Genomic DNA, 16,632 nt, shown 5'->3' with positions numbered 1-16,632 from the left:
ACTGACTTTATACAAATAACGAATACAATTTTATTCCAAGTCTTTTTTTTTCTTCTTTTTAGTGTGGCCCTAATACTCCTTGTACCTTTAGTTTTCTTTTTTTGGCTTATTTTTTGAACTTTCGTCATATCTTTGCGCACACTTTTTGTACAGCGGGCCACCATGAAATGAAAAAAATAAATAGTACACTTAGGAGAAAAGGTCAGTTATAGGGAAACAAAAATATTACAAAAACCTTTATTTTTAATGCGTGTCAAAATTCCCACACACACTGCATCTTTGAGAGACTTCTCTTTTGACTTTTTCTCTCTCAAAATTATTCTCTAAAAATAGCTAAAAGAAATGTATTTTCAGACATATTTTTTATTTTTACTGCCCAAATACTCCTTTGAACCAGGAAGACATTATTAATCCATTAATTACTTGCCTCTCAACTAAATACGACAACTGCTTTGAGGACCATTCAACAGGTTTTAGTATTAAAGGAGACATATTATTAATTTTTATTTCACAATGTTAAGAAGCTCCCAGGTGTCTAAAAAAAAGGTATCTGACATTCTTCAGTCAAAATACGCAAACGATAAAGAATTACAGCACACTTACACTGCCATTGAAGGCTTTAGAAGTCAAATATCCATGTTAACTGGGAAGGCAGGCATTGAATGAGTTAAAATCCACTTGTCACACCGTGGAAGGGGGGAAAAAAAAAAAAAAAAAAAAAAAAAAAAAAGGCATTTTTACTTCATGACCGAGCCACCAAATAAAATTTTGTCAAATCAGTTTTGCAGATCAGTGTATGTGGCGCATGCACCGGACATCGCGTACCTTGACAACCGCACCGACTATTAAAAGTATGTGTCGCTTTTAAGAAGCTGCCGCTAATCTGTGCTAACACTGCAGCTCTGCTTACCTCTTGGTTTTTGACATGATAGTTCTGCTTTGTAGTCCTTGTGTTGCTTGAAAGTGGAGACTTCAGCTGGCCTGGTTGGGTGGATAAAGTCAGTGTGGTGGAAGTTTTATGTAAATTCAATTCAGAAGGGCTCGCTCAGTAACACATTTTCATAAATAGGCAGATAACAAAAAGGTATACTTGGTTGTTTAATTCCATACTTGATGGGTGGGCAGGCAATCCTGAGACCCAAATATTTGTATACAAAGTCAATTTTTCATAATATGTCCCCTTTAAGTTAAAAACAAAAAAGTAGGCAAACTCTTCACTGCCTCCTAAGGATTACATTCAGTCAGTCGGTTTCTTGTCTGTTATCATATTTTTTGGACATAAATGCACAACTTTTAGCCTCTTGTGGTGTCACGTGACAACACAGAGAGGCGAAATATTGCCAACTAAACGAGATTACTGGTTTTTATTTACCCGAGATAAAGCACATGCACGTCACTGCTCGCTGTAACTAAACGGACACACTGTATGCTAACTAAGTGCGGCCCGAGTGGAACACAAAGGAAAACCCCTTAGCATCACGGACTACTATAACAGTATAAGGTTGACAAGCGTGGCGTGTACGAGCGTGCGTTTGGGTAGATGAGGGGAGGGGGACAAGTGCACCTGCAAACATCCAGGAGGGAGAGGCTGCTTTTTTTGAGGCGCTATTTTCGGAGGACGGAGCCAACGTGCAATGCTGCAGAGGGAAGGTGGACAGGGGCGGGAAGGAGGAGACGCGAGTGGAGGGCTGCAGAAGTTAAGATCGGGATATACAGTATTTATGTATTGCGCTGGGCGGCTAAGACATGTCCACCTCCCTCTCGATGCCGACGTATTTGAGGGCGTCGGCTTGGCTGTATCTGCGGGAGGAAGCGAAAAGCCGCAGTTAGAAGGCAAGAATTTGAATAGGTTTGAGGAAGATACAATCAATGCTTTTTAAGACCTTTTTATTGACATGTAACAATAAAATTGAATACATTCATCAATTTAGATTAAATGTGAAACTTGCAAATTAAATACAAAGTTCCACTTCTTTTTAAAATTAAGATTTTAAGACCTTTGGATGGTGAATTTAAGGACAACTTTAAGGATAATTAATTAACTAATTTCCCCCTCGGGATGAATGAAGTGTATCTGTATAAAGTCCTCCATTTTTGGGACCTCAAATTCACAAGTTTTTAGGGAAGTGGAACACCCCGTTTAATGCAGCATTTTCCTATTGGCTCTTACCTGTAGTCGAAGAAGAGCTCTTCCCCTTGCATGATGGCCCGCTTGGCGAAGATCCCGATGCGGTGGTCTCCGTTCACCATCACCACTGCAAACGCAAAGTCAAATCTTTAAACACTCTTCGACTTTCACTTGCTTTTGACGTCTTTCCATCTATGCTGGATATAAAAAGTCTACACGCCCCTATTCAGATGCCAGGTTTTTGTAAACCAGTCAAATTCGTTGGGGCCACACAAATGGCCCCTGGACAGTTGTCCACTTCCCCCCCCCGTTTGACGCCCCTGACTCGATCAATCATTTATTATTACCTTTGGCGTAGCAGTTGGGATTGACCGAGTGATTAGCAAAGCGGATTTTGTTCCCCTTCCTTGTGGCATCCACGACAAAGTCTGCAGAAAGGAAAACGTTAGAAATGATTTCATCAGGGTGACCTGACGCCACGGACGCCCGGCTGAATACTTGCCATTGTTCAGGTTGAAAAGGAAGCTGGACATGTATTTGTCATAGATTCTGCCTCGACGGTCCGCCTCATCCTGCGAGATGAGCTGCAACGTAGAAACGACCAAACAGTCGGTTGTTAAGCCGCACTGGAATGCTGTGGTGCATTCAAGACTGCTGGCAAATTGGAAATGTCACACTTTTTGACTTTGACCGCAATAAGCTAGTAAGCCAGCTACGTCTGTTGGCACTTCTGTCGCCGAACCTGGTTTTTTTCCTTCTTTTTTATAGCCACGAGCTAAGCCCCCCACAAAACCTGTCATCGTCTTTTCCCCTTTCTATAGAAAACTTTTTATTTTTTTTCAAATGCACTATTTTTGAGGATACGTGGCTAGTAACGTCAAAAATAAACCCATGCTAAATGTTAGCTTACCCTATTGCCTTCGTTTTTATTTTATTTTTTTTTGCTACTTCATAGCCTCCCCTATGCTGCAGCTGCCCTCAGTCTCCTATTTAATAAAATAAATCTCCGCATCATCCAACCCCAAATGCTAAAAAGTAAATACAGGAGACCCTCGTGTCTCATTCCAACTGATTTGGTCAACTGGCCTTACCTCTCCACAATACTCTGAGATGAACTCGTTCTTCTGCACAGGCTCTTTGATGAAGGTGCCCCATCCCGCGACGTCCGACGGAGCCAACAGGAGGTGCTGTCAAATGTACATTAACACTGTCAGAAACACGGGTACTGCAGGAGTCCATTTCTGATATAATTGACATTAAATGGATAATTACTGCACTTTAGACCAGGTATTTTTTTTTCCAAACAGTAAAAAGTGTCCGGGCAAGTTCCAGTGACACATTTCAGATTTTTTTTTTCCCCTCAAGTCACACAATTGGGATAAGCGTCATGGCAGCATGAAGTGGAAAAAAACGGATGGGCTCTGATTATCTTCACCTCTTCCAAATGTGGATACAATCCGATAAGTATCGGATTATCTGCAAATGCGAATGTAGCATATACGGACCAGTCGGCTGTAGCTTGATGTCACCGAAATACATGGATTGTTGATGCATACACGTCCGTGTATAAAAATAAAATGCCACCTTAAAATGTGCACTTTTACCACACACGGCACATGGCCACTGGTGACCCCAGTACAGTAAAACTGCAAGCCAATCAGAATGATAACCCATTTTAAAGTGGGCAGCCTAAGGCACACCTGTGCAATAATCAACATCTTGATGTGCCACACCTGTGAGGTGGAGGTATTATCTCAGCAAAGGAGAAATGCTCACCAACACAGTTTTAGACATATTTGTGAAGAATAGTATTTTCAGAGAAATAGGCCTTTTGTGTACATAGAAAAAGTCTTAAGGCTGCCGCACACTGAGCGATGCGGCCGAACCCGACTGAACTGTCTTCTTCCTTAACTATTAATCTATCATTGTATGGTTTACTAAATGTGGTAGAGTAGAGCATACTGTAAGTGCAGCAACAAACGACTATACAGACTCGCTGTTCAGGGCGTCCATATAGCTGTCCTTTTTTTGCGATGGGTGCGACTGCATCATGCGGTGTGCAACTGGCCTCGGATCTTTTATGTTCAGCTCATGAAAAATGGCCGCAAAAAAAAAAAAAAAAAAAAATGATGTTGATCTTATATATTTATCCAGTAGAATTAGCAATTCGAAAGATCCGGCGACCACGAGAGGCCCGTGTGTCGTGCGTACCTTTTTGAGCCCCCTCTGGATGCTGCAGTTCTTGCACGACACCGCTTTGCTGTCCCAGTGGTCGGCAGCGCCGCAGGTCATGCACAAGTCCGGATCGCACTCCCTCACCGCCAGGTAGCAGGGACACTGCTTGGTGTTGCACTGGGTCTTACACCTGCAGCCGGGGAAGCGATTCTGGCCTGCATTGCGGAGAGCTAACAGTGAGGAAGGACCTCTGCTGGCAGATATGCCAAAAGACAAGTTTGCAGCTCGCAACATAACACTCTGCGGGCGGGAATAACCAAAATGTCTGGCCAAGAAAAACGTCTGTTGTCTCCAATTCTGAGCTGGATTTAAATGTTCCATCTGTGGCATTGTTTAGCCTTAGCTGTCAGAATCGTGCTGATGTTGTAAATCAGGAACATCGCCCGTCACGTTGCTTTGATTCCCCTCCAGGCCCTTTAGAGCGCACACATTTGAAACTTCCTGTTTGGCTCGAGCGCCGCGCTGCTACGGGAAAAAGGCGGCGCGAGTGTTGGGGGGTGGAGGGAAGGAGGAAGCGAGGCTGACTGAATCGCAACACATGCACGCAAAATTGGATTTTCTGCATTACGTTGTCCCCGCTTGCCAACTCGTCTCCATATTGTAGGAATGCGCACAGCAGTGAGACGTGGGATCTTGCTGCAGAAGAAGCTCATTTATTATTATGAATGCAACTGTGGGCGCTTGTGTTTAAGCCAGGGGGCACTCTGTCCTCTGAATGCAGCATTACAAGTAGAATCACAGAAAAAAAAAAAAGCCATGCAGAAAATGTTGAAAATATTTAGAGAAAAAAAGCCACGAGCCCTATTTTACAATACTTTTTGTTGTCATTTTTAAGAGAATGTAAAAAAAAATCTGAAAAAGTGGAAAATCTGCAATCAACCAGTGTTTCCATTTGATTGTTTTTTTTTCTGTATTTTTATGTCAAAGAATTATTATTCAATTTATTGATTCCCAAAGTCAGTTTATTTTATTTTCTTTTTAACTTTGGCATGAAATGATCTGGGAACCCTTTCTGTATTTTGTTCTGTCTGTGGGAACCATTGTGACTTCAACTTATGGCCGCAATGAAATGGAAAACAAATAAAATTACCTGAAATTTATTAAAGGTCATGTGAAGTTTTTGAAAAATAATTACAGTAAAAAACATTTTTTACTATTGTTATCATTTTCAACAGGAGAACGTCAACTACAACACTAAACTCATGTAAGCACGCCTTTATAGATCTTGTTTTGTGTACAGAAAAGGAAGCAGTCTAAAAAAAAAATATTTCAAAAACGGAAATACTGTAGCGGTAAAGAAAAGAACTCACACTCATGCTCGCACTGGCAGAACTTCTCGCAGAAATTCTGCGTGATGACACATGGGCAGGTGCTGTCACACGGGTGATCGGGGTGGTCACACGGCTGGTAGTTGTACACCTGATTGGACGAGTTATCTGGAATGACAGAGCGCAGACGCTACAAGAACACTCAGGAAGGAAATGGATAGAAATAGCCACACTGCGATGTGTCATTGCGTTAACAAAAAAAGAAAGGAAAGAGATACATACCTTTCTTGAGCTGAATCTTTGCCCATAACCTGTTTCATCAAAGAGATAAGAAACATTTACTTTTAAGCATTAAGCTTGTGCAGTAGTAACACATCTAAAAAAGTTAATATTCTATTGAGATGGGCAGAATTATTTGTATGTCAATTGTCATTGTTTTGTCAGCTATATATATATATATTTTTTTGCCTAAAATGCATGAGGGACATGCATGCGTTTGACTTATGGGCTTATTTAACTTTTAATATGTGGAAGGTTCCAAACTGGGCAGCACGATGTATTCGTGGTTAGGACATCTGCCGTCTCACAGTTCGGAGATTCTGGATTAATTGTGGAGAAGATCAGTTGGAATTTGTTTGACTGTTGCAGTCGTGCGTGAAAATTCAGACTGAATGAGAACAGTCAGTGCAAAATCCACTTTTAGCGGCATTTTACATCAGTCTGTTATTCAGAGATAATCGATCATGTCCGTATTGAACCGCAAATGAGAGCAGCAGCACGCTTGCCTGTGCTTCCTTTTCTTCTTCTGCGGAGAGATGCCTCCGTCCTCCAGAGGGACGCGATGGATGAGGGCCTCCTTCACCGCAAACGCGTACACCTGGGAGACATCAAAACAGACACCCGGTGTGCAAACATTGGCGTCTGTGCGTCTAATAATTATATTGGGCAATCAGTGCAGACGCAGCCATTATGGAACATCCGGGAAGTCCACTGTGAACGCGCTTTTTGGCCTCCACTTGAGGACACGCGCTCAGTAACAATGGAGGCTGTTGCTGAGGAGCAGGAAGAATGTTCTCCGCTGCGGTTTCCGACCTTTTCGTCATTTCACTACAACCAAGTCACGTCTCCACTTGGTCGCTGACTAACTGCTCGCATAATTATCAACGTGACGAGAACGATTAGCGGGATACTGTAAAACCAAGCACTACAAAAAAATCTCTTTAGCTGCACTTGAAGCGCAACACCATTCATCCTGGCATCAAATTAACTGAAAAGTGCATCGCTGACTGTGACTCCTTTCCCACGTGAGGGCATTACAGTGAGTAAATACCCATCAAGAAATTATAGCGGGAGTGCGACTGATGAACTGTGACTTTTTGGACAAATGAGGACATGTCGTGCCATACTGTTCCACCCCAGTCCTGTAGGTGGTGGTAAAGCATGCTACACACACATGACAAGCTAATTGTCACCACAGCGCCAACCGAATACATCTGTCACTGCCTCATTTGGCCCAATGCAAGTAGACTGTAACAATGAACAATTCCCTATTTGCGCCTTTATCCGGATTCACATAGGAATTTAATTTAATTCAACGTTTATTATATGTAATATTCAATAATTTAGCGAAATGAGACGGTTAAATACCTCTTAAGTCTGTTCCGAACCTAAATTTGTACTCAAGTATGAACGCTAACGCAGTAGTAAAGTCATAATTACAGCAAATATTTGTATGAAAAACACTTTGTGTGACCACGTACGTCTTCTTCGCCGCTCTACCACCTATTTAGTTCATCACACGCTGTGCCTAACCTCAAAGTGTTGCATTTCGGGACCATCGTAAACTGAGGACCCGCTGTATTATCTTCCTCAAGGGAATAGTATCCGGTGACTAAGTCATAGTATGCAGAGCCCAGTGACAACTTTTCACCTCCTTGCAGTTCTTGGTGCCAATGAGGCGGGCGATGGAGCAGAAGTTGTTGAAGTAGGTGCCGTGCAGAACCCTGAAGAGCGATTCCTCCGCACCGCTCCACTCCGCCATGCAGCACGCCAGCTGCTCCGCTTCGTCTTCAGCCGGGCGCAGCTTGATGGGCGTCTGGCAGCGCGAATTCCCCTCTGTAAACACACGCACGCGCTTTACTATCACAGAGGAACGAAAAACAACGATGACTCACTATTATTCATAATTGTACAAATGGCGCTGTTAAGGATACACATTATAACTAATACATAACAGAGATTCAACAGACCTTTCAACCGAACAACAGAAAACAGAACAACACGAGCAACAGACAATTAATGCATTAAAAAAAAAAAAATCGCAGAAAAACAAACAAACAACAGAAACAAAAGAATTTCGTTTTTTTATGGTATGTTGCTTGGCCAAACTTTTCCGCTGTCAGTGGTTAGATGTCTTTCCTCATTCGCACAAAGTATGAGGCATTGAGTTAAAGAAGACGGCAAAATCAGATAGACACCAGAAACGGCCCATGTCAACTGAAGCGAAATGGAGTACTTGGTGGAAATGAGGCAGAAGAGCGACCGAGTGAGTGGCGTCACCTGGTATTTGTTTTCCTAAGTGGGGATTAAAAAAAAAAGCATCATCGGCCGCTTTTGTTTAATTCTGGTGATTAATTAAAGCGCGTCGTCTAATAGAGTCGAGGCCATTATTTGATGCTACACGGTCAAAACTGTGCACTGTAAAGACACAAGACAGTAGCACAAACGTGACACACGCTCTTTTGAATTTACACACATGAACGCGCGCACGACCATTGGCTTTGTTTTGGTCACTCAACACAAGGCATGTTCGCACACTCGCAGCTCGAGGCCGGCGCGCTGAATGTTGCTTGGCAACAGGCTGAATGCAGCACTGCTGGAGCAGCATGCTCTGTTACCGAGTATCTTTATTAATCTGCTCAACAATCTGTTTCTTTCCACCCCGCCCCCTTACACACATTAACCCGAAATGTGCGAGAGCGTCCGCTGAGGCGCACGTGACTTCCAGAACGAGAGGCCTCCGGTGAGATGTTGATGATGGGGAGGGGAGGGAAGGGGGTGGTGGTGGTGGTGACTTATTTGCCTCCCACTGTTCTCCGCATGAAGATGTCAATAGGAATGAAAGCAGACGAGTGGGAGGAAGTATTTATGTTGGGGCCGTGGCATGCCAAACTGTTGATTTTGCTTGGCGAGAGCGTGGACGACAATCTGACTCGGAGGCCGTCATCCGCTGCCAAATGTCACTCTTCCGAAAGAGCTGCAGTCGGCTAGGGGAGGAAGACGAGGAGGAGGAAGGAGGGGTTCTTTTGGGCTGAGGTTATGGTAAATGATGCTCCTTTCAGAGTCATGCGCTGACTCACACAGCTATTAAAATAACTGCGTCTGCAGCTGGCAAACGGCCTTTAGTGGACTAGCAGGACATAAAAGATGACCTGGAGTAACCTCACATGCCCCGGGTTGCGTAGCTTTCAAAATCAGCAAGATTCTCGCTGTGGCAGTGCAACTATTCATGAATACATTTGAGAAAAATCATATTTGGCCAAGAGGAACTTGAACGTGGTAGAGCATGTTCAGGACATGACCTCTTTAACGCCTTTGGCCATTTAAGGAGGGAGATCATTCAAAACAAAACAGGGGTCTTGCTTCGAAAGCTTAAGGATTAGTTTAGAAGGACAACGCATCCACTAAGTCTCCCTCGGCTATTGCAAATATAACTTAAGAATCAAAGAAAGAATTCAAAACATTAGGATTCTCGCACTCTCCACATCTGTACCTGAAGAGGATGTCGTTTCATGGTCGCTTTCACCTTCTTTGTTCTCCTCGGCAAACCCCGACGGTCCGGGGCAACTTGCGCCGGCGGGACGCTGCTGCTGCTGCTGCTGCTTGCGCCTCTTCCGAAACTTCTGCAAGCGCAACATGTTCTGATCCACAAACTCTTTCGCCCCTTTCTTCACCAGAGAGGAGAAAGCGGACGAGGAGAAACGTTAGCGACACGCGGTCACAGGAGACTTTGCGACCGTACGGCGCGCACCTGCAGCAGGAAGCAGTCGGCGCCGCACGGATCCGTCTCCATTCGGATCTCTTTGCTCTTCCTCTTGTACACGTTGGGCGTCGCGTGGAAAGCTTTACAAACAGGCACAGTTTTAGCACACACAGGCTGCAGTTTTCTGAGGCCAAGCACACAGGTTTTTTTTTTTTTGTCCACCAAGTTGGGGTAAAAGTCAAAGAAAGTGCAGGCCATTTAGCCAACATGAAAATATTGTATCAAAAATAACGTATCAATGTTAAAATGAAAAGAAAAAAAACATTTAATCACACTTTTCTATTTCTGCACTCAAGTTGACAATGAATGTTTTATTTACGGTGTGGTGGCTGTGTGGCCAGTTGGAGGACGTAAACAAACAAACAAAAACATTCCTTTGTGACTTAAATGACAAGATGTCACCGCAGTGCCACCAAAGATTACAATATTTAATCTTTCGCCTTTGTTAGTGTTTACAAACAAACAAATCATATCATCTTTAGAAATGATATAAATGTATTTAACTTTTGTCTGAAGACAAAAGCCATAAAGAAAACAATCATGTCATCAAACCGTAGTCGAGCTCGTCATTAGCGTAGCATAGACAGGAAGTCAGCTCTCCCGTGACGTTCCACATATAGCAGATTGTGATGAAAATGCTGGAAACGTGACCGACTCGGCCGCTGCGGAGCGGGCGACGGGTCTCGGGAAATTTGGGCGTCCCTTTTGCGGAGCATAATTTGCCGTTGGCCGTATCGGTGAGTAGTCGTACAGTATCAATACCGATTGCGGTGACGGTATGAGCGTCCCTAATCGAAACCATCCTTGGCCTCGGCGGAGGTACGGGAGAAATGCTGTTAAGGATCGGACACGGCATCAGGAGGAAAGAAGCGCTTACGGTGGAGGAAGCAGTCGTATTTGAAGCATCGCCTGCAGAAGAGCGTGTGGAAGGAGTGCAGCGACTGCTCTCGCTGCACCGACTTTGCGAAGGGTCCGTCCAGGTTGGGGGTGCAGAGGGGGGGCAGCTTGACCGGACTGGGCGGTTCCAGGAGGTCCTTGTACCTATGCGCAAAACATAAGTGAGAGGAGGGTGAACCTTTCGAGTCCATTTCAGCCATTTTGTTTTGCAGTCCAGCTCTTTCTTATGGCTACAAATGCTCTTTAGAGGACCCAAGCGTGGGCGGGGGCACCATTATTACCTCCCTCCCCGAATGCTTGCCTCCCCACGGCCAACACTAAGCAACGGCCCCATTCAGCATTGTGCCACCTTGATGGGTGTTTTTTTTTTTTTTCCCCTCTTACTTTTCCTTCAGCTCCTCTGTGGTGCCCTTGTAAGGGAACATGGAGGCGATGGCGGTGAAGATCTTGTTGCTGGGGATCTTCTTGCTGCCGGACGGGTCCCGTACTGTGTGAAAGAGGCACACGCGGGGGACATTTTGTCAGTACACGAGTGGCTCTTGCATTTTTTTTTTTTTTCCTTTTTTAAACGCGTTGCCATGGTGAATCTAAAGGTAATACAGTGTTATGCAAAGTCAGTTGGCAGAGTCAATACTCAAGCATCCGCAAATGAATTGCATTAAAGGTATGGCTTATTTGCCATCTGTAGCCCCGCTGGTGATAAAAAGTGTTTATTTACTCATTCATGTTGACTGTAGTAAGTATATGCGTAACAATTCAAATGCTGCTGTTCCTTTAAACAAGTGCGCTTTTAACAGAATTCTGCTATCACTGCCCAAATTTTACATTCTTTAAAAATGTTTTTATATTTAACGCACATAATTTATTTGTATTTTATTGATCATCTCACTGAACATTTTAAAATGGTTGTGTTATTTATTATTATTATTTTTTTTTTACTGTTTTGTTACTTTCTATCCTTTTGCACTATAAACAATTGTATAATTTACCAATAAATCATTATTTGAATTACATAGGCACATTATCGCCTCCAGTGACCTCATTGGAGTTATGCACAGTGCCATTCGAGTTATTTCAAAAAATAAAAAATAATAATGCATATTGCAAAAAGAACGGCATATGCTTGATCACGATCCATCAAGATCCATGAAACTCATTCTACTAAGGATACTAGGGAGCTAAAATGGACTTTATGACTTGTTCTTTTTAAGATTTTTATTGTAGTTGTGTCACAGAACAGGTTCCTTTTCAAACCGAAACCACACAGGGGACACGTTGACCGCATGTAAACAACAGCGGTGGCGGTCGCATGGTGACCGCGCAAACAGCGGCGGCCTTGTGTCGCGCTCTCGTTTTCGCTCACGCGGGACAAAGTCTGACGAGATAAACAGCGGCGGCACTCTCACCCTCGATGGCGCTCCTCCTCTTCCTGCGGATGAACGGCGCTTTGGTCTCCTCGGAGCTCTCGGCCGAGCACCGCCTCGTCGCTCGTTCTTCTTCCTTCTTTTCGGTCACCGCCGCCGTCGCCGCTTCCTCCTCCTCCTCGTCCTCGTGGTCGGAGTATTGGCTTAAGGCCTCCACCAGCTCCTTAAAGATCTCGTCGTTGATGAAGCCCCCCTCTGGAACGTGACGTAGCAATGTGAGCACAGTAGATGTGAAGGAAATGTGACATTAACAGTGGGAAGAGAAGAGAGAAGAAAAAAAAAAAAAAAAGCACCTCGATCGCCATGGACGCCGTCATAATTGTCTATCAGTTCCTCCAGGAAGGCTTCATCCTGCTCCAACACCTCGTCGCCCATGTAGGGGATGTTGTGCAGGAATGTCTCGTCCTCCACCTTTCACAAATCAGATAAGAATTAGAAGTGTGTGTAGAAGTGTCTATTCCACAAAAAGGATGTAACTATTTTTAGGAGGAAGCATCACATGACATTATTTCATCACATTATTTTTATTGCATGTGCACCGAGTTGAGAAAATAATAATAATAATAATGTCCACTTTATTAGGTACACCTGCGCAATCTAATAATATCACGACGGCTGAATTGAAGTGGTTTGATGTTGTGCATCTTTTGACCAGAAGTGGCATGAAAGGACGAAGGTGTAGCTAATGATTTGGCCCAATGAGCGGGGCTGCGCGTGTGTGTTGTTCACCATAAAGTTGTGTTGCAAAGGGGACCAGGAGTACATGAAGGGGATTCCTGTCACTGTCGACAATGGCCTCATGGCGACGGCCTGAACTTTGAACCCTGGGAAGCCGGACTCCACGGTGCACACCTGGCAGAAAGACTTTTGTATTTTTTAATGGGCAAATAATAACATTGCATTGTTGATTTTTCAACCCTCTTTAGATCCCGCATCATTTTTTACCTTCTTCGTAGCCACAGGGCCGCCTGAGCTCGACAAGGGCACCGGCTGGACCCTCAGCTTGGACCACTCCTCATTCACGATGCCGGTCTGCTCCTCTATCTTGAGCCGGTTGGACACGAACACGGCCTGGAAACACAAAAGTGCAGCCAAAAGCAACATTAAAACACAAGTGGCGCAGGAAAAAACAAAAAACAAAACAAAAACAGTTTTTAACAAGCGGCCCTGACCCACCTTGACCTCCTCTGCTTTCTTGAGGCGCTTCAGCTGACGGAGGCGCATATACTCGGACCTGACCCGCCGACGCCACTCCAGCAGGCTGTGGGCGGGGCCCAGGTATAAGGGCGGCTGAGGTCTCGGGGCGGGCGGGGCAGCGGCGGGCGCAACGCTGGCCGGGGTCGAAGCTTCGGCAGCGCTTACCTCCATGGCTCTTTAATGTAAATAAAAGATGATACATATGAGAGACGTGCACAAGTGAATACTCCAAGTCCCCCTGTAATTTCGGACACTTAAGTGGACAGAATACGAGGAACACCTGCACAGTCTTCCTTCATTTTGCACAGTTGGTCTAGTATCAAAAATGTGGCCTTTTCGCACAGGTATGAATTGAATGTGTTTATTAGTGTCGTTGCAGTTTGCACTGAATGCATCATTATATGGAAAATTCTTTCTAATAATATTGGTCACCTCAATTATTTACTTCAATGCAAAGGAATAGTAATAGAATGGTAAAAATAAAAACATGCATATATGGAGATCGAGTTAGCACACCACTGCAAACGACAACGTTATAAAAATTGCTAAATTGAGAACAATCTGACAGTGTGGCTCAAAAGACAAAATGTTTGCATTGGATCTCACTAGCGGGTGTCCCTAATGAAGTGTCTATCGCATGAACGTTCCCCCTCTTTGAACTCTGACCTCTCTGGGAAACAGCGCCCCCTTGTGACAGCAAAACAAAGGCGTCACTGGGGTGAAATCAGCCTTCGTGGCCATTTCAAGGCTGCGAACGCTTTCAAAGTCTCTTCGTCGTCGTCGTGGTCGCCGTCGTCAAATCGTGCGCCGGGGCTGTTACGCACGTCGAGCGCGCGGCGTTCACACGGCAGTGGCACGCGCGGTTGTCGCGAGTGGGCGTGCCCCGGTCACAAGAAAAGTGCGTAGTGGCTGCGTGTGTGCGTGTGTGTTTTTCCTGTGGCTTGCTTCAGAAGTTGCGTGAAAAGGAGCTGCGCAACATCCAACATCTGCGTCACACACACTCGCGCACATCATCCGCCACCTACCTTCAAATCCACGCGTGCGTGGCGTCGAACCTCCGCGAGCGATGGCCCCGCGTGGGTTTACGGACGTGGCGCGGACGCGGCGTCCGCATGACGACGGCTGGATGTCGGAGCGACCCCTCGGCGGCGGCTCTGCGGGGCCATGCTGCTGCTGCTGTGGGCTAACCTTGTTGTCGTGGGGTGGGGGGCGTGGAGAGGGAGTGGGGTGGGGGCGTCCACGGAGCTGCGCACTTGGCAGCGGCGTCAGTAGCAGCCGCAGCAGCAGCACGGTGACGTATCCGGGGGTCAGGGGAGGAGGATTTATGGCTAAATTGTTGTGCGCCGTCTGGCGAATGGAGGAAATGTCGCGCGTGGGGCAGCCAGCCTCCTCCTCGTCGTCCCAACGTCACCGATTAATGTAACGTAGAGTCGCAGATTGTCGGAAAATATATAACGACACTTCAAAGTCACAAACGCCACTTCCTTGTTTGGATGCGGCTAACTTTCTGGCTGATCATTGGTAATCGATCAGAAAGGTTGGAAGCGATCCAGCAGCTGCTGCTTCCAGTCGTCAAAACTCTCCCCATTTGTCGTTCTCCGATGATCCTGTAGGGGGCGAGCGAGGCCATTTCCCCTCTGGGTTCGATGAAGAAGATTCTTTTAGGCCAATGGTGCCTTCACGAACATCACGTATGGTCGCCATCTATGTCTGAAAGGTGAAAAAGTGACCCATTCGAATGGGATATTCTGTCTGAACAATACCTACGTGGCGAATAACATGCAATACAAAAAATCTACACATTATCGAGGGAATTTAGGATGTGTATAGTACTTTCCAGAACAAGTAACCGACAAAATTGTCCACATCCATAGACGTCTACGTACATCCAGGTGACGGCTATTGGCTCGTGGAATGTACCATTGTCGCAGATAATCGCGAAACCCCTTTGTCCACAGTTCACTGAATAGCAATTACCCACAAAATGTTAACATCTGTCTTCAATGGATATATATCCATACACCAAAAACAAGGGTAATAACAAAACCAAAAACTGACAAATATCTACAGAAACGTTGACACTAATCACCCCTAAAACTTAACACCCACATGCCGTCGCCCCCCGGAACCAATAAAATGTATCCGTAGTGTTTGGGGATTTTTTTGCCCGAAACACATGAAGAGAGGGACTATTATTTAAAGGTAAGGGGTTTAAATTAGGGGCTATTTGTCAACTGTGGGCCCGTGAAACCCTTTGAGACTACAAAAAAGCGTTCTACTGTATTTTCTAGCTACGGAAACATTTTCCCTCCAAAATGTTTAACCTCCCATAGACGTTGTATTGCCTCCAAAGCACTATATATTGCCTCTAATTACTAAAATATCATTCAGAAAAATTACATTCCTACCCAAATATGGTTTATTTAGTTTCCAAAAAAACCCTTTAACACAAAAACGCCACATTTGACCTCAAATACTAAATTTTACCTGTAAAAAATGTGTGTGTGTGTATATATATATATATATATATATATATATATATATATAGAGAGAGAGAGAGAGAGAGAGAGAGAGAGAGAGAGAGAGAGAGAGAGAGAGAGAGAGAGAGAGAGAGAGAGAGAGCGAGAGCGAGAGAGAGAGAGAGAGAGAGGAAACATATTTTCCAATTTCCTTTTCCAATATTTATATTTTTGGGGGGTGGGGGGGGGAGCTCCATGATGCAATAGTTTGCTTGTGAAACATTTTGTGCCTCCAAATGTAATATTAGTATTCGTGCGTATAGTAAATTCTCAGCAATTATTCAATAATTTAAAATTATATTAGTAATACATTTTTGACTTTTAAATCTAAATTTAGGCCTAAATAAAAGTTGCATGTTTCAAGGCACCTTGCATGACAGCTCAAATGTCAAGTTGGATGTCACACAAGAGGGCGCCGTTGAGCCTCATTTAATGCTTCAATGTGCCAAACCAATGCACACGGGTTCTACACTGGGTTGGGTTCAACAGACTGGCATGGGTTGGACAGCTATCATGCTAAGCTAACATAACACTGGTCTGTTGTGTTGTGGACATTCATGCATTCCTGCTAACTAATTACACAATGGGAAATTGAAGTCTGTGTGTACAGTGTGTTGATAGTGAACTGTCAAACAAAAGCAAACACCCACAGGAAGAAAAGCTGTCAAGCATTGAGGTGTTATCAACTGGAAGTTTTGCTTGCGCTTAATGTCAACCGGGCGTGTTGCTTTTGGCACCTGCTGTTGGGAAATCTGTAACATGTTTATGCAACGCCCATGAGAGATGGCGAGTGTGTGGAGAATGAGTACATTAGAATGATGACAGGCTGAAGTGATGCAAGTAGAGCATATCAGCCATGATCTTTCACTTCTTGAGGGGAAATCTGTCGGCTGTAATGCAGTACGATGTATGTTATGTGTCT

The 16,632-nt window shown here is 44.5% G+C and overlaps 1 protein-coding gene across 2 annotated transcripts; it reads right to left on the bottom strand.

The window, feature by feature from the left end:
• Positions 1 to 1,085: 1,085 nt before the first annotated feature.
• On the bottom strand, positions 1,086 to 14,805 carry ezh1 (enhancer of zeste 1 polycomb repressive complex 2 subunit). 2 transcript variants are annotated; one of them, XM_061700612.1, is made up of 20 exons: positions 14,217 to 14,805; positions 13,171 to 13,366; positions 12,940 to 13,065; positions 12,724 to 12,858; positions 12,288 to 12,405; positions 11,977 to 12,189; positions 10,955 to 11,057; positions 10,551 to 10,714; positions 9,662 to 9,753; positions 9,404 to 9,578; positions 7,562 to 7,746; positions 6,417 to 6,508; positions 5,914 to 5,942; positions 5,674 to 5,799; positions 4,340 to 4,518; positions 3,220 to 3,315; positions 2,631 to 2,712; positions 2,476 to 2,556; positions 2,171 to 2,255; positions 1,086 to 1,800 (listed from the first exon to the last, which is right to left on the bottom strand). In XM_061700612.1, exons 2-20 carry the CDS (start codon positions 13,360 to 13,362, stop codon positions 1,740 to 1,742), a joined length of 2,334 nt encoding a protein of 777 aa, XP_061556596.1. In that variant the 5' UTR covers positions 13,363 to 13,366; positions 14,217 to 14,805; the 3' UTR covers positions 1,086 to 1,739. The 2 variants fall into 2 exon arrangements, with proteins under 2 accessions (XP_061556596.1, XP_061556597.1); XM_061700613.1 differs by having other exon boundaries at positions 12,724 to 12,846; positions 14,217 to 14,804.
• Positions 14,806 to 16,632: the final 1,827 nt, after the last annotated feature.

Source organism: Phycodurus eques, chromosome 16, assembly GCF_024500275.1.
Source record: "Phycodurus eques isolate BA_2022a chromosome 16, UOR_Pequ_1.1, whole genome shotgun sequence".
Lineage (NCBI taxonomy): Eukaryota > Metazoa > Chordata > Actinopteri > Syngnathiformes > Syngnathidae > Phycodurus > Phycodurus eques.
The sequence above is the reverse complement of the archived record's forward strand: the minus strand, read 5'-3'. Positions and strand labels throughout refer to the sequence as shown.